General features: G+C 37.1%; 1 protein-coding gene across 2 annotated transcripts in view; it reads left to right on the top strand.

Annotated features, from left to right (window-relative positions):
* Window positions 1–17,754, top strand: part of INTS8 (integrator complex subunit 8) — a 48,294-nt gene that overhangs the window by 26,019 nt on the left and 4,521 nt on the right. Inside the window, exons 14-23 of one of the 2 annotated variants that reach the window (XM_007164935.2) lie at window positions 261–371; window positions 1,928–2,129; window positions 5,560–5,681; window positions 9,835–10,019; window positions 10,462–10,495; window positions 11,154–11,210; window positions 11,298–11,359; window positions 13,777–13,895; window positions 15,399–15,502; window positions 16,510–16,560. In XM_007164935.2, the coding sequence (XP_007164997.1) occupies window positions 261–371; window positions 1,928–2,129; window positions 5,560–5,681; window positions 9,835–10,019; window positions 10,462–10,495; window positions 11,154–11,210; window positions 11,298–11,359; window positions 13,777–13,895; window positions 15,399–15,502; window positions 16,510–16,560 (1,047 nt within the window). Of the gene's footprint in view, window positions 1–260; window positions 372–1,927; window positions 2,130–5,559; window positions 5,682–9,834; window positions 10,020–10,461; window positions 10,496–11,153; window positions 11,211–11,297; window positions 11,360–12,348; window positions 13,751–13,776; window positions 13,896–15,398; window positions 15,503–16,509; window positions 16,561–17,754 lie in introns of those variants that run through there. The other variant, XM_007164936.2, reaches the window with a different exon arrangement.

Here is a 17,754-nt window from a genome sequence, read left to right as displayed (position 1 = left end):
TAAACTCCTAGAATTTTTTTTTCCTTCTTTATTTCTATAGGCTATCCTTCAGAAAGTTCCAATCCATTTAATTATTTATTACTAGCTTATTATAGTGATTATGTTCATTTTGATTAGCATTTCAATACAGCTGTCATTTTCCTTTCTCTTTCAAAAATGACTTTTGAATGATTTTTTAAATGGGGTTGACTATTACTGAAAGATTCTTATCTAGATTTGGCTTTATGTGTGTGTTATTTGTGGATTTTTATTTCTTCTAGTGGGAAATACCTTCTGTCTATAGTGGTGTTATCCTGGGAATCAAAGACAATTTAACAAGAGATTTGGTTTACATTCTAATGGCCAAAGGTTTACACTGCAGTACTGTTAAGGTGAGTAAAAGCATACATTGACGTCTGGTTAAGAATATGCTTTGTAAATTTAGCATGAAGCCAGGAATCAGAATCAGTTATGTTTTCCTGATCTTAAAATCATAGTTGTAGGCCTAGGAGGATATTTGAAAAGGCGTTTTGGTTTATTCTTTTTCCTTTTACCCTCATAACTATACGAAAATGGTCTTGGACATATGGCTACTACTCTATTTCTTTTAAAAAATTAGAGAACTTGAATAGTTCTTATTTGTATTTAGGGTTCAGTTAGTAAAGATTGTATTCCAAGCTAAAGAAAAAAACAAAAATCATTAAAATTACTTTTGTAGATTTTACATAAGGATCTATTTGCGAAGTAGTCTGGGATGGAAATACAGATTTGGAAATCATCAAAGATCACCCTGGGAGAATATTCAGAACCTAGGGGATCCAGCACAGGGTCCAAAAAGAGTGGCGTGAGAAAGAGTCTGGTATGAAGACCAGACTTGTGGGGTCATAGTAGCTAAGGGGATAGAGGATGTCGAGAAAAGGGAATGGACAGTACTGGGTTGCAGCCCCTAAGTCCAGTAAGGTAACTGAAAGGTATTGAGTAGATTGTGCCATTAGAAGATCTTTGTTTAGTAAGAGCTATTTCTTCTTCACGATGTGGGGGATAGAAGCCATATTGTACGAGTGAAGGAATCATGTGGAGAGAGTAAGCGAAGGCTACTCTTTGGAAAAATTAGAAAGAGATGTGTAGGAATCATGTGGAGAGAGTAAGCGAAGGCTACTCTTTGGAAAAATTAGAAAGAGATGTGTAGGAAAGGGCTTGGATCATAGCTGATTTGATTTATTTATTAGTCAATTATATAGGCTAATAGGGTTGTGTGCAAAATTTTAGAATGTGGAACCTTGTTGAAGGGGGTAAGGTCTAATTCTGACTATCTTAGGTGGAGAAGGGTGTTTAATCATTGAATTTTATAGCTGTATGATATATGTATATAATATTTATATAAAACTTTTAGTTTTGTTATTTAAAAAATTTTTTTTGGCCATGCTGCGTGGCATGGGGGATCTTAGTTCTCAGACCAGGGATCGAACCTGTGCCCCCTGCAGTGGAAGCGTGGGGTCTTAACCCCTGGACTGCCAAGGAAGTCCCCTAGTTTTGTTATTTTATAATTTATGTAAAACTTGTTTAGTAATATAGCATGTATATTATATTGATTGTTTATTGGATGTTTTTTAAAAATTACAGGTAATTCCCTGGCGGTTCAGTGGTCAGGACTCTATGCTTCCACTGTGGGGGGCACGGGTTCAATCGCTGGTCGAGGAACTAAGATCCTGCATGCCGTGTGGTGCAGCCAAAAAAAAAAAAAAAAAATTTACAAAAGAATTAAGTATTTATTGGAATAAATCAACAATGCAGAGATGATAAAAAGATGATAGTCTAGCCTCATCTCCCAAGATAACCAGTGTTAACCATTTAAATTAATTCTTCTCCTCTTTGTTCTGTACTTATAAAGACGTATTTTTTGACTCCAGAGGAAAGGTGATCCAGGCTATTCTGTTTCTTTTTATAGGACTTCTCCCATGCTAAACAGCTATTTGCTGCTTGTTTGGAGTTGGTGACAGAATTCTCACCAAAACTTCGTCAGGTCATGCTGAATGAGATGCTGCTTTTGGATATTCATACACATGAAGCTGGAACAGGGCAATCTGGAGAGAGACCGCCTTCTGATCTTATTAGTAGGGTGCGAGGATATCTGGAAATGAGGCTTCCTGGTAAGACTTTTCACAAAGCCAAATTTCAGAAATTTAGTACTCAAGTAACTGTGGGGAATATTCTAAAAGAATATTTACTGGACTTTTTACCATCTATGAAAAAATTATTTGTCTTTTAAAACAGAATTCAGATGTGGAGTTCACTTGAAAACATTGGGGAAAATGTAGGAAATTATTAATTTCCTAGGATTGCCATAAATAAGTACCAGAAATTAATTAATTAATTAATTAATTTAAAATTTATTTATTTATTTTTGGCTGCTTTGGGTCTTTATTGCTGCAGAAATGAATTTTTCCATGATTTTGGAAGTGAGATTTCTGAAATCAAGGGGTCTGCAGGGCTACACTCCCTTTAAAGGCTCTAGAGAAGGATCCTTCCTTGCTTCTCCCTAGCCTCTGGTGGCTCCCAGCAGCCTTTGGTGTTCCTGGGCTTGTAGCTGCATCACTCCAGTCTTTCCCTGTTTCACGTGGCCTTCTCCTGTGTGTGTGTGTGTGTGTCCATGTCCTCTCCTCTTGTAAGGGCAGCAGTCATTGGATTTAGGGTCTACCCTAATTCAGTATGACCTCATTTTAACTAACCACATCTGCAAAAACCCTGTTTCCAAGTAAGATCACCTTCTGAGGTTTCGGGTGTACATGAATTTTGAGGGGACAGCATTCAACACACTACAAAAACTATATTGCAATTTTAAGATATTCTGTTAAAAGATTCAAAATGTCCTTGAAGCTGCATGTTGAAGGTTTATTTCCTCATAGCTGCCATAGACAGCCCTCAGCATGATTGTCTGTGGGTCAGGAAGTCACTTGTGGTCACTTTAGGAACAGATTTTGACTGTCCAGTTCTAAATGTAAAGATCTTATTATGAAAAGGAGCTTATCGTAAGAGTTTTTTTTTATCATAAGAATTAATCATCTGTTACATATAATCTTGCTTAGTTAAAGCAGTTTCTTTTACATGTTTTAATAATATTTAGAGCATTTCAATCATACTGTACACATTTAATACTGTAAATAGTAAAATTGAAGTGTAAAGCAAGGTCCTAATAATGTGCCCAAACAAATGGCTGCTGGCCCTCTGGGGTCTTTTGAATTAATTTGTTATAACATTGTGATTTCTTGAAGAAATTACAACTTTTTAGTACTCTGTAGATAGAATACCTTTGAGTTTTAATGCATCAGTGCCCTTCAGTATCACAATAAAAATTGATCTAATTAATATATACGAACTGTCAACAGAGTGTTTTCTAAAACTCTTTTCTTTCCTTTTTCTTTTCGGGCTGTGCTGCGCGGCTTGTGGGATCTTTGTTCCCCTACCAGGGATTGAACCTGGGCCCTCGGCAGTAAAAGCACAGAGTCCTAACCATTGGACTGCCAGGGAATTCCCCAGAGTGTTTTCTTTTTGAAGGTTGAAGATTGGTTCTCTAAAATGAAAAGCAAAAAGAATTTTAAAAACCCTAACATTTATTGAGTGCTAACTACATGTCAGACGCTCTTCTGAGAGCTTAGGTGCATAACTGATTTAGTCCTCGCAGCAGCTTCGTGAAGTAGCTTCTTATTTAATTATCCCCGTTTTGTAAATCAAGAAACTAAGGTTGAAGAATTTGGCCAAAGTCATGAAGTAAGAGACGGAACTGTGTTTTGAACTCATCAGGCCAACTTAAGCCTGTGCTTTTACTCTTTGAAATGGTTGGAAATGCCTTCAAATAATTATAGTCTCTTTGTACTACCTTTTTGGCATTTGAGTAGTTTGGAGTTCACTTCACTTTTCCTCCCTCCCTCCCTCCCTCCATTCTTCCTTCTCTCCCCTAACTTACTGAATGTTCATCTATTTGTCCTGTAGTTTGTGTTATAAGCAGTGTTTGAAATGAGAAGGAAAGGATGTACTGTTAGGAAGAACAAGAAAACGTTTGAACCCCACTCTCTAGATGCTGATTCTTCTTTAAGAACCATTGTGGAATCACTAATGAGAGATGCCCAGTGAATAAAGGATGCCTTGGAGCCAAATGCTGTCTGGCCTTCCTTTGGCAAAGTGTATGGTGCACAATGCACAGTGACATGTTGTACACTGGGATATTAAATTTACTTCTATCTTCACTCCTTCTTTAAGAAGATGATGCAAATAATGTATTTTTACTTAATTTTGGTGTGTTCCTGTGCCTCTTTTTTGTCATCTCCTGTTGCTTTTTGGGATGAAGTGAGATATAAACAAATAGCCACAGGCAAAGACTTTTTAGAAAGACTGAAAAATATAGGTACTCAAGAAGTTTAATAGCTCTCCCCATTTTAAGTTTTAACATTGTTATTTAGTATTCATTGGGTTTCTTTTCCTCTTTCTTGAAATACATTAAAACCTGAGTATTATATACTTTGAGCTACAAAAATTCACAATGTATTTAATATTAAGGTATATTTAATAATTATTTATTTCAAAGGAAATAATGGTCAAACAATTCTGAGTGATTTTTTTCCCCCATATCTTTTTATTTAAAATTGTTACAGGTATAGTAAGTATTTTTTGAATGAGTGAATGATTGGTCTCTTATGAATATTTATCGTGTTTTAATCAGGAAAAATTATTAAAAAATGAAAAACATATTAACATGGATTTATTACAGCTTTAAACGTGGTTTACCTATTTCTGTGCTCTAAATAGCTAGAAGTTTATACCATGCCATTATATATTTGTTTTGTTTGTGTGGTTCTTCTCTGCTCATTTATTTATTTATTTTTGGCTGCGTCGGGTCTTAGTTGCAGCCCGTAGGCTTCTCTCTAGTTGTGGCATGTGAGCTCCAGAGCTCGTGGGCGCTGTAGTTGCAGCACGCGGGCTCTCTAGTTGTGGCCTGCGTGCTCAGTAGTAGTTGCGGCATGTGGGCTTAGTTGCCCCCGTGGCATGTGAGACCTTAGTTCCCTGACCAGGGATCGAACCCACGCCCCCTGCATTGGAAGGCGGATTCTTAACCACTGGACCACCAGGGAAGTCCCTCTCTGCTCATTTAAATTATACATTTGTAGAGGCTGGGTACCAGCTCCTAGACTTGCACAGTAGAGTATTAGGCATCTTAAGGTGTTCTTAGTAGTGAATTTTGTTGATTAATAGTGGGGACTGTGGCAACCTGTTATTGGGAAACCTTAAACTTTCTAGAGAAAAGTATAAAATATTACTGTTTTTCTATTTTTTCATCTGTAACTATTGTTTTTAATTTGTTCAGCTGGAATCTGAGCAACTATTTGCTTTGTTATTTATTGATTGATTGATTGCCACACCGCACTGCACGGCTTGCAGGATCTGAGTTCCCTTACCAGGGATCAAACCTGCACCCTCTGCAGTGATAGCACAGCGTCGTAACCACTGGGCTGCCAGGGAAGCCCCATGCTTTGTTCTTTTAGTGTTATGACGGTAACTCCAACTACTTTCTTCTTTGCTGTTTAGATATTCCTCTTCGTCAGGTTATTGCCGAGGAGTGTGTTGCTTTTATGTTAAACTGGAGGGAAAATGAATACCTTACCCTGCAGGTTCCTGCATTTCTGCTTCAGAGTAATCCATATGTAAAGGTAATTCATGTTTAATCTAAATAAAAGGGTTATTAGGCTGGGATTATTGGACCAGTTTCTCTAGATCTGTACTACTTAGGGAGCTTCTCCAGTTTCTAAGATTCAGTCTAAGTTTGGACAGATGCTTGTTGGTTTGTAGGTAAAAGTATAGTTTTTGATAATTCAGGCACTTGAGTTTGCCCTCTCTAATATTTTTTTCTTCTACCCTATAGTTATAAGAATGCAAGCAAAAATTATTTTGTTAATAGACAACATTTTGGTATAATCCTAAACTAGTGAGAAGTTAGTCAGCTTTTCTTGCTTTGATTGATGTAGTCAAACCCCGGTTTCAGCTCTGGAATACCCGGGTCTAGCTGGGTTGGACTGGGGGGGCCGTTAGGGGTGAGCTGCACCCATTTTTCCATTTGAGCACCTTACCCTTCTTCAAAGCCTATTAAACTCTCCAAGTTGATACCTGATTCTTATTAGGCTACATGTTTGTTATTAGTGATTATTTCCATATGAAACAGTTCATTCAGTGAATTGATGGTATGTTGTTTGTTTATTCTCCTTTCTTAATTACACCTATCCTGCACGACTGAAAATGCTTCTGGGTGGAGAAAACATCAAAAATAAAGAGAGACAGGAGGTCTTCCCTAAGGTTCTTTCTTTCATGTGTTAATATTATGTTTACCCTGAATAAGCAGTGAACTTTTCTCCCTTTTTGGTCTTGTAGTTAAAAAAAAAAAAAAAATTCATGGTTTACCACTTTTTTGTATATGTTTGGTCCTTCAGATTTCCTTACTCTTTTCTTAATGCTTGTGTTACCTTTTGTTCTTACCTGCCATCATCTCATCTTCAGTACACAGTCCCTTAAATGGATGGTTATCTGGAAACCTTGCAACACTGTACCAGTTTTTACATTTGCCTTTGGTTATTTGTTTCTTCCTCCTTATTTCATGTATGGCCTTTAAAAAACTGAGCTCATTTCACTTCAACCCTTTGAAGACTTACTGATTTCTTTTGTTTTTTTCCTCCTTTTCTTTATGGTCGTTCATAAAAATTTGTCATACTTGAGTCATCCTTCTCTTTGGAATTTCAGACATTGGATTATATCTGTTTTTTTAGTGAACTTTCTGAGATAGGAGTTCCTAATATCTAGGGTATTTGTCTGATTATGCCCAGCAGTCTCTTGTCTTTAGTAAACTCTCAGATGAGACGACCGTTTTGTTTCAAGATTATCGTTTCCACTTGGAACGGTAGCTCGTTGCTTAGTATTATGACAGTGCAGTAGCTTTTCTCTTTGCTTCTCTTAGCTGTGAATTCTGTGGAGCTGTGCACCAGGAAGCCTGGCCGCATGTTTGAGGGCCTGCATTGTGGAAGGGCACGGGGTATTGTGTTGTAGGTTGCCTAACCTTGGGCTAGGTTAGCTCACTGCTTCCTGCACTTCCCCTTGATCTGGCCGCAGAGGAGGAAGGGTATGAGGTGACCTTGCTGCAGGGGCCACTGAGGCATCTCATCGTCTCATCTGGATTAGGGTTTTGTGAGTCTCCTTCCCTAGTTGGCCTCTTGTCCCTTTGTTAATGTAGAGGAGAAAGTAATCAGATTGAGAAGTCTAGAGTAAGGGATTAGGTATTAAAAATTATACAATTTAGAGCAGCTTTCAAACTTTGAATTTGGTGTGGAATATATATACAGATGCTTAGGGAAGAGTCTGGAAGGATATTAACAGTCATTATCCCTGGGTAGTGAAATATTAAGTGATCTTTAATCAATTTTATTTTCCATTCTCTTAGGAATGGAAAAAGGAAAGGAAAAAGTCTTAAGCATGTGACTGAATATGACCTTTTGAAATAATAAAAACAGTCCAGCCTCTCCCTTGGGTCAGTATGGGAGGTAGTGTAGTATATTGGAAAATGTACAGCATTTATGGGCACTTGGATTACGAGAGACTAGCTAGTGGGAGGAGGAGGAGAGGTTGGTGCTAACAGTCATAATGGTATAAGACAAAGACCATGGCTTTTGCCATGGCCTGCAAGGCCTTTTAAGGTGTGGGAGCTTCTCCTTCTCCCTCCCTGTCATGCCAGCTCTGTCTGTGGTGCCGGAGTGCTCACGGCCCTTGTACACACAGTGCTTTCTCAGGCTTCCGCACTTCTGCACTTCTGTGTGCTGTTTGTTCATTTGGCCGAGATGCTCTTCCCACTTTTGCCTGTTTGTGTAGTTTCTTTGAAGCTTTCCATAATTCTTTTCTTCGCAAACTTGCTGTTCTTGTTACTTCTGTACTGTTGTACTGTGGACATATTTCTTTTGTTGTACTTATACTGTATAGTAAATTATTTGTTCACCTGTGTGTCTTCCCCGTAAAGCAGTGAGCTTCTTGAGGACAGTTAATTTTCATATTTTCAGTGCTTTGCTTGATACCCAGCACATAGGAGATGCTCAAGAATGTTTGTGGAATTCAACTGACTCGGGGCCTAATACCTCTGAAAATTCTTACTTTTAAGTGAATTTACTTGCTTAATGTAGTAACCTTCAGCCAAGCATGTGATCTCTGACAACAGAAAATGAAATTGAGAACTGCAGTAAATAACTTGTGTATATTGTGATCCTAGTTGTTAGAGAAGAGTATGTGCAGTAGGCACGCAGGATGAAATGTCCTCCTAGATCAGGGACCCTTGATTTCCATTCACATAGCCTAGCTAGGGTTTTTTTTTTTTTGAAGTCAGAGAACATAATTTCCTCCTTTTAAAAAAAATTTATTTATTTATTTATTTAATTTTTTTGGCTGTGTTGGGTCTTCGTTTCTATGCGAGGGCTTTCTCTAGTTGTGGCAAGCGGGGGCCACTCTTCATCGCGGTGCGCTGGCTTCTCACCGCCGCGGCCTCTACTGCTGCGGGGCACAGGCTCCAGACGCGCAGGCTCAGTAGTTGTGGCTCACGGGCCCAGCCGCTCCGCGGCATGTGGGATCCTCCCAGACCAGGGCTCGAACCCGTGTCCCCTGCATTGGCAGGCAGATTCTCAACCACTGCGCCACCAGGGAAGCCCCCTAGCTAGGGTTTTTAACACCATTTTCACTAGCTTTAGGAAGCACCAGAATTCTTGTAAATTAAGTCAAGTGTTCAGGTATTTATTGAACTGTACTTTCAACTTTTCTATGTTTGAAATTTGGGGGAAAAGCACTGTTTTCACCTTTGTCGTAATCCTGCCTCTTTCTTTAAGCAGTGGGACCCCATTATGAACCTTTTCTAGGTCCAGTCAGGGAGCTGGGGATTCCTGATGGACGTGAATTATCGTTGGCTACTTTACCCTCTAAAGAGAAATGATGTATAAGAATTACTAAAAACAAAGGATAAAGGGGCCCTCTCTTGCTTAAATTATAGAGGGAAAGACGTGCTGGATTTGGCATATAAGCCTATTTCTTTCTCTACATTTTGGGCCTGTCTTTTCTCTGCCTTTTGCTTTCAGCCCTTCCATTCTTTATTTCTGGGTCCTTCCTACACCTTTGGTCCTGAAGGCTGCCTTTATTCAGGTCAGTCACTTTCAGTAATCTGTCCTTCCTTAATTCTACCTCCTCACATCAGCAGTAGCTCCATCCCCAGTTGCTATCATTTTTCTTAGAGAAAGGTTGCTCTAGATCTTGTTCCTTTATTCTGCCAACTTCAATGTCCATATTTTTTCCTCGTTTTTTTCATTAAAATTTAAAAAAAATTGTGTGTGTGAGTGAAATTTAACCCCTATTTTAGTCTCATCTCTGGACTTTTACAGTTAACATTGTAGTGTATATGTTCCATTACGGGCTTTTTTTTTTTTTTTTTTTAAGGTGGGATCATACTATGTGTATTTAGCTGTTTTGTTTTTTCCTACTTAATAGGTCACATACCTCTTTGCATTGTCTCAGTTTTATTCTCATTAGACTGTAATTGTTTAGAAACAAGGAAGTTTATAATGTGGCGGAACCAGAGGATCCCCTTCCCAGATCGGATTCAGATCTGTCAGTAGACAGTGAGCTCTCAATTCCTCAGTGCTTGGATAGAAGGCACAGCATAAGATACCTGTGCTTCGTATGTGTAGGCAGTTATTTATCTTTCTTCAGATGTTCCTCAGTAATAGAAATAGCATGTATGACATTACAGATTATCTTTTGTGTATTTTCTGTCTGTTTTTCATGTTATAGCTTGGACAGCTTTTAGCAGCTACATGCAAAGAACTTCCAGGCCCTAAAGAAAGTAGACGGACTGCTAAAGACCTTTGGGAAGTTGTTGTTCAGATCTGTAGTGTGTCCAGTCAACACAAACGAGGAAATGATGGCAGAATTAGTTTAATAAAGCAGAGGGAGTCTACATTAGGTATAATGTATCGGTATGTTTCTATCAGTTTGTTTTTTTAGTTATTTATTTATACTATTTGTACTGTTGTAAGAACATCTACCATTATCCTTGGGTATCATAAAGATGGACAATGTAAGAATTCTGTGGTGCTGATCTCCGATGGACTTGTCTGATATGGCCACCTTAGGAAATACCTTGTTTATATGTTACTTTAAGAGACTACTTATTAATCATTTAATATAATCAAACCTGAGTTCAAAATCAACAGTTTTGGTTGGATAGTACTGAAGATGTCTCATGTGATTAAAACAGGAAAGACATTTTATTAGGTTAGTACGACAGTAGAATATTATACTCTTTTATACATGCAGGACTGGAAAGTTAGGAATAAACCTTCACGTATAATTTACTTTCTTGTTTTTATTTTTAATTTCTGATATTAAATGTATATACACAATTTGTGTTTTTTGTAGGAGTGAACTGCTTTCTTTTATCAAAAAATTACGGGTAAGCTTTATAAAAGTTGATCTAATTACTATTGCTGATTTCTGTAGAATATGACAAAAGAATATTGAACGTTTAAATGCTGATTATTTAAGTAATCTGTTAATGTGCTTTTTATCTTCAGTGATCATTTTTTTGAGGATGGGATAGTCTGAATGGAGAAGTTTGTTTTGCATTTACCTTACCATGTTTTAGTGAATAGAACAGGTGTTTTTTAAACTGTAAAGAATTCTTCATAATAGGGCTAGATGGGTGAAGCCTAACTTTAATTTTTCTTGATAGGATTAACGTCATATTTATTTATTGGACATAGATTCCACTCTTTAAATTCCATCCTTTAAATATTATTTTAAGGAATAAAAAGTCAACTTTTTCTAGAGGTAGCTGGAAGTACTAGTTGGAAAGAGGTCTATTTACTCAATTTCAAAAGATGTGAGGACAGACACCTAAATTTGGTCATTTTTGTGTAAATTGTGTGTTGTCATTTCTTTCATGAGATTAAAAATAAAGTTGATCTTTAGTGTGCTGTAAACTAAAGCAGGTGGTAATTTTAAAAACCATAAGAATCTTTTGAAGGAAAATACTTGGTATCCTTGAGGTTGATGGGAGAAATATTAAAATATATATAATATTTAAGGGTACTGTGTTTTCTTTTTCATAGGAACCGTTGGTTTTGACTATTATTTTATCACTCTTTGTGAAACTTCACAATGTTCGGGTAAGTATTTTATAATTTCATCTAAAAAATCTTTGGAAGAAATTTCCTTTTAAATCATGCTTTTTTTTTTTTTTTTTTTTAAATAAGGAGGACATTGTGAATGATATTACAGCTGAACACATTTCTATCTGGCCATCCTCCATCCCCAAGTAAGAAGTATTATAGCTTACATTTTATTAAATTGTTTATATATTTAGAAACCATCCTGACTGATATAGATAACCTTGAATAATTTGATGAAAAGGCTGCAATTTGTTAGGACTCTATAGCCAACTTCATGTTTCTCTATTAACAGTAATAATCTTCTTAAAAATTATGGATAAGGCATAACTAAGTAAGAGCTAAGGTATACTAGCCTTAAGTAGAACCTAGACAGTTTCTCAGTAGTCCTGATTCCTTGTCAGTGGTAGAATTAGAAAATTGAGGCTAATGAAAGAATGACTTTCTATCAGGTTTTTCTAACAGTGATTGTCAGAGGTTCCCAACCCTTTTTAGTTGCCTTAAGAAGTTCTTTAAGTAATTTAAGAAATCTTCTCTCTTAACTTTCATCACCTGAGAATCACAGTAAGAGGATGGGGGAATTTTGGGCGGGAAGAAGAAGAGGTTCCTTTTCTGGAAAAGAAACCATTTATATTTTTCTCTTCCCACACATAGCAACTTCTCATTCAAGAGAGTCCATTTGTTTCCTCACAAAAGTTACTTTTCCTTTTCTCCCTTCCCGGCCAATCATCTTCTTTGTGCCTGAAGGGCAGATCTAGGCCTTATTTTATTGCTTTTAGTGGCATTTTTGAAGAAGAAAAGATTGTAGTAGGTAGGTAAGCAGGCAGTAGAATGAGAGCAATTTGCTTCTGTCTCAGTCTTAGAGATTGGAAGCCGTTCTCTCTCTGACAGGGATTTGGAGAGTCTAAAGTGGGTGAGTGACCCTTCCCTCTGCTTACTGAGCCTTAGTTCCCACAGAAGCACTATGCTTCCTGAAGCAAATAACTGCAGATTTTTACATAAAATTCGGTATATTAGATAGCAATCCAAGAATCAGGTAGAGGTCATTTTGCCTTTTTAATTGATGGTTGTAATACCTCTTTGGTGTTACCTCTTTGGCCTAAGTTTAGACTGTAAACTAATGATTGATTTTTTTCAGTGTGTGTTTATAAATGGGGCAAAAGAATGGTTTACCATAGAGGTTCTCAGCCAGACTCAGAGATTGAGTCCCAGCCTCTCCACTTCTCAGGTATATGACCTTGGGTTAGTTGCTTTCTGTGCCAGTTTCCTCATCTGTAAAATGGGTATAAGAATAGTAACTACCTTGTGAGGATTAAATAATAAACTTTCTAAGCTAGGTGTTTAGAATAAGGGCTGCCACATAGTAGAGTAGGCTTAACGATTATTTTCATGATAAAATTATTTTAATGTAAATTAACCCAGAGAAAATAAAATGTGACTAAATGTTTGACCAGAAAAGATATTTCTCTTGAGCAGGAGTCTTTATTGACTCCAAGAATAGTGTGAGGATGGCATGGATTAAGTATTACTATTTTAAAATTGATTGTTTGATATGTAGATAGAATTCTTAGACTTAACATTTTATAATTTCTAGGAAACATAAACCAGTGTAACTCATTTAAATAATTGTAAATAAATTAGTTGTAAATCAACAGTTGGGTATTTACTAATGGCACCACAATACTTTCCCACTGTACTGGGAACAGTGGTGAGTTATGGTAAAATCTAACCCCTCAGGGCAACAGGAGTACTTTGTCCAACCTTGTTAGATGATAGAGCCAGGACTTGAATCTCGGTGTGTTTCTGAAGCCAAAGCCTGTTCTCCCCCGCTGGGTCTCGCTGTAGGGGCTGTCAACGTGTTTCTTGGGTGCTGGCTTGGCTTTATCCTCACAGTTCTACCTCCTAATTCTGCATCTCAGGACTTCCAGGCTTAACTAGGCCCAGAGCAGCTGGCCCCCTTCCGTACTCTTTTTTGGATTCTTCATTGCTTCCAAATGCGCTGCAGTGATACCCTTGCCACAGCTCACCCCAACCCGGTGAAACATCTAATCCAGAGGAGTTAGTTAACCTTTACAAGAAGCCACAAGGTGAATTTAAGGCCACGTAGCAGTACTGTTAGTGTTTGAGCCCTTGTTTTCTGTAGCTTCCTCTAGATAACAGAACTTAAAAATCATTTGGAAAATTTTTATAAGTCTGTCTCTTTATAATTTTGTTACCTGTAAATTGTGCATAAAAAGTGGAGACAGGGTTTTATCCTACGACCTTTTTTGTGCATTATATTGTCGAATATTTAAAGATACTTTTTAGAGTGGCCTTCTTTGGCATTTTGGGGAAAAAAAGGAATCAAAAATCAGATTGTTTTCAGCCCCTTATAAAAAGTTAGCTGATCACACTTCCTCAGATTTAGTTGTTTTGATAGTTTTAAAATATTTACTCCTAATAATATTTAGCATTGTATTTATGATCACCTACATTTTGACTAAGTCTTTTTGTTTTTAATAAATGTGTGTATGGAATTTGAAGTTGACTCTTAAAATAGAGATTATGTTTATTGTCTTGCATATAGCCTCCAGTCCGTGGACTTTGAAGCCGTGGCTATCACAGTGAAAGAGCTAGTTCGGTATGCCCTCAGTATAAACCCAAACAACCATTCCTGGTTAATTATTCAGGCAGACATTTATTTTGGTAAGTGAGATGTATGGTTGCTTTGTGTTTTGTTTTTGTAGCAGTTTTAGAAGTGAAAATAAATATATTACACTTGTTATTACAATACTTTATTAAACTTAAGTCTTGTTTTTGACATTCTCTAACTCTTCTTCCTAGATAAAATTGAAAGTAACTATTATTGTTATATGTATGCATTTTTCTGAGACTTTGATTCAGATGCTTTTGGTTTTATGTTGACTACTTTTTTTCTGTGTTTTTTTTAAATAGTAAATGGTCATCTAAAAAGTTGGTAAAACATTCTTAAGGAAAGAGGTTAAAGTTTAGTTTACAAAATTGCTCTTTAAAGGTTCTAAAATATGTCCATGCACTCTTGATAATTATTTGCGTTCTTGAAAATAGATTCCTAATTTTTCCCCCCGGTTGTATGTGATTGATTTTCCAACTTGATAGGGAATTTCTAATATTTCTATTACTATACAGATCAAATTAAAGTTCTGACTGGTGTCATTTCTGGGTCACTTTTTTAGGAGTTGATTTTTTTTTTTTTTGGTCAGCTTTTTTTTTTTTTAATTATTCATTTATTTATTTATTTATTTATGGCTGTGTCGGGTCTTCGTTTCTGTGCCAGGGCTTTCTCTAGTTGCGGCAAGTGGGGGCCACTCTTCATCGCGGTGCGCGGGCCTCTCACTATCGCGGCCTCTCTTGTTGCGGAGCACAGGCTCCAGACGCGCAGGCTCAGCATTTGTGGCTCACGGGCCTAGTTGCTCCGCGGCATGTGGGATCTTCCCAGACCAGGGCTCGAACCCGTGTCCCCTGCATTGTCAGGCAGATTCTCAACCACTGCGCCACCAGGGAAGCCCTGGTTCACAGTTTTTAAAGGTTATATTCCATTTATAGTCACTACAAAATACTGGCTGTATTCCTTGTGTTGTACAATACATCCTTGTAGCTTATTTATTTTATAGATAATAGTTTGGTGCCACCCAGCTTTAACAGTAATTAACTCATGGCCAGTCTCATTTCATGTGTACCCTCACCTACATCATCCTACTCTCTCCTGGATTATTTTTGAAATAAATACTTGCCAATTTTAATGCTCATTTTTACCCCAACCCTGCAAAGAATTTATTATCAGGATCTTAATAACTTTATTCAGAATAGATTTTCTGATTCTAAACTGCCTCAGAAAAATAAGGTCTGTTTCTAGTATAGTCATTTGGGAAATAAATACCTCCAAATACTAAATTCTGTACCAGTAAGTTTGACAAGGAATCTGAGCTAAATACTTGGCTAATCAGTTTTAGAAGGAAAGACTCTATTATACAACTACTTTAAAGTGGTTGAAAAAATAAAGCCAATTTTTCTCATTGTTGGCCTGGCAAAGTGTTATCCCTAGGTCTGTGGTTTGAATCTGCTTTTGTCAAACATGAAGTAATACCTGACTCTTCACAAAAGAGGTCCTGTTTTTCCAGCTGTGTATTTAATGGCAGGTAATTCTTTATCTCTGTTTTCTACTTCAAGCAACAAATCAGTATTCGGCAGCTCTTCACTATTACCTCCAGGCAGGAGCTGTGTGTTCTGATTTCTTTAATAAGGCTGTGCCCCCAGATGTTTATACAGACCAGGTAGGTTGTTTTTGCGGGCTTGCTTTCTTCTTGTCTGTCTTTAAGTGTTCTTCTTCCTGGGCCTCTTTTTGCATGAGCTTATTCATTTCCATGTATGTGGTGGTAACTCCCAAATTGATTGCTCTAGACCAGATTGCTCTCCATATTTCCAGTGCCCACAGCTATTGCTGCTTTGATTTCCCAAAAACACCTCAAACTCAACCTGTCCAAAACTGATTCAGCATCTTTTTTTTTTTTAGTATTTATTTATTTATTTTGGCTGCTCCAGGTCTTAGTTGTGGCTTGCGGGCTCTTTGCTGCAGCATACAGGCTCTTAGTTGCGGCATGCGAACTCTTTCTTAGTTGGCAGCATGCGTGTGGGATCTAGTTCCCTGACCAGGGATCGAACCCGGGCCCCCTGCATTGGGAGCGCGGAGTCTTACCCACTGGACCACCAGGGAAGTCCCGTGATTCAGCGTCTTACTTTACCAGTCTCTCCTCCTGATGACCTTCCCACACCAAAACAAAAACAAAAACAGAAGACCCCACCGAAATAGCAGTCACCTTTGTTTAGCCCTTTGAGTTGACTAAGCATAAATCCTGAGTGTCATCCTCTTTTCTTTACTAACCCTCCCACCAACATCTATTCAGCCTTCAAGGCATATTGATTCTGCCTCCTACATCTCAAATTTTGTTCATTTTCTCTCAATATGCATTACCCTTTCCTCTGGTTTTGGCCACCAATATCATAATTTAATAAATGGCATTTTTTAATATTTACAATAATGGTTTTTGAAATAAGATTTAAAATTTTTTAATAACTAGATTTTTTTTAACTTAAAGTTCTATTTTTTGGAGCAGTTTTAGATTTATAGCAAAATTGAGTGAAAAATACAGAGTTTTCATGTACCTGCTGTCCCTGTACACGTACAACCTACTTCACGATTGACATCCCACATCAGAGTGGTACATTTGTTACAATTGACATTAACTAGTTTTTGAAAATAACCAGAATTTTGTTTTTGTAGGTAATAAAACGAATGATAAAGTGCTGTTCTTTGCTGAATTGCCACACACAGGTTAGTTTATAATATTATGATGCTGGTCTGTTTTCATGAATATTAGAGTTTATAATAAATGTAAGGCATTGGACTGGGAAGTAGCTTTTATTTTCCATATCATAATTGCTTAAATTTTGTGGTATTTAAGAATTTGCATGTTCTTCAAATTTTTTTTAAATAGTTTACAGAATTTTAACTAAAATGAAAGTATGAGTTAGAAGACATTGGTCTTTGAACCTTATAAATGGAAAAAGCATTCTCAAGTATGTTTTCTTATATTTAAAAGTAGATATGTACATTAATCATTGGGGAAATGTAAGCACCACAATGAGATATCACTTCACACTCACAAGGAGGCTGTAACTGAAAGATAGTAACAAGTATTGGTGAAGATGTGGAGAAATTAGAACCTCATATGTTGCTGGTAGGAATATAAAATGGGGCAACCTCTTTGGAAAACAATTTGGTGCTTGCTCAAGAAGTTAAACATTGAATTACCTACCATATGACCCAGCAGTTACACTCCTGGGTATATAACCAAGAAAAGTGAAAACATATGTCCACAGAAGAATTTGTACGTGAAATGTTTATAGCAGCATTATTCATAATAGCCAAAAAGTGGAAACAACCCAAATGTTCATCAGCTGATGGATAGATAAACAAGATTTGGTGTGTGTGTGTGTGTGTGTGTGTGTGTATATGTATGTGTGTGTGTGTGTGTGTGTATATATATGTATGTGTGTGTGTGTGTGTATATATATATACACATATACACAATGGAATATTATTCAGCCATAAAAAGGAGTGAAGTACTGATATATGCTACAACAGGGACGAATCCTGGAAGTTTTATGTTGAGTAAAAAAAAAGCCAGATACAAAAGGCTTTGTATTGTATGATTTCATTCATTTGGAATGTCCAGAATAGGCAAATCTATAGAGTCAGAATGTAGATTAGTGGTTGCCAGAGACTGCGGGGTGGAGAGGTAGGGGAGGAATGGAGACTGACTACTAATGGGTATGGAGCTTTTTGTTTTTTGCGGGGGGCGGGTAATGAAATGTTTTAGACTTAAAAGCGGTGATGGTTATACAATTTTGTGAATATTCTAAAAACCACTGAATTTTATACTCTTAAGAGGGTTTACATTATGGTATGTGAATAATAATCAATTTAAAAATCTTTAAATATTTAAAAAAGAGATCAGCATTATGA

The sequence above is a fragment of the Balaenoptera acutorostrata genome, chromosome 17 (genome assembly GCF_949987535.1).
Source record: "Balaenoptera acutorostrata chromosome 17, mBalAcu1.1, whole genome shotgun sequence".
NCBI lineage: Eukaryota > Metazoa > Chordata > Mammalia > Artiodactyla > Balaenopteridae > Balaenoptera > Balaenoptera acutorostrata.
This window is presented reverse-complemented; position numbering and strand designations above follow the sequence as displayed.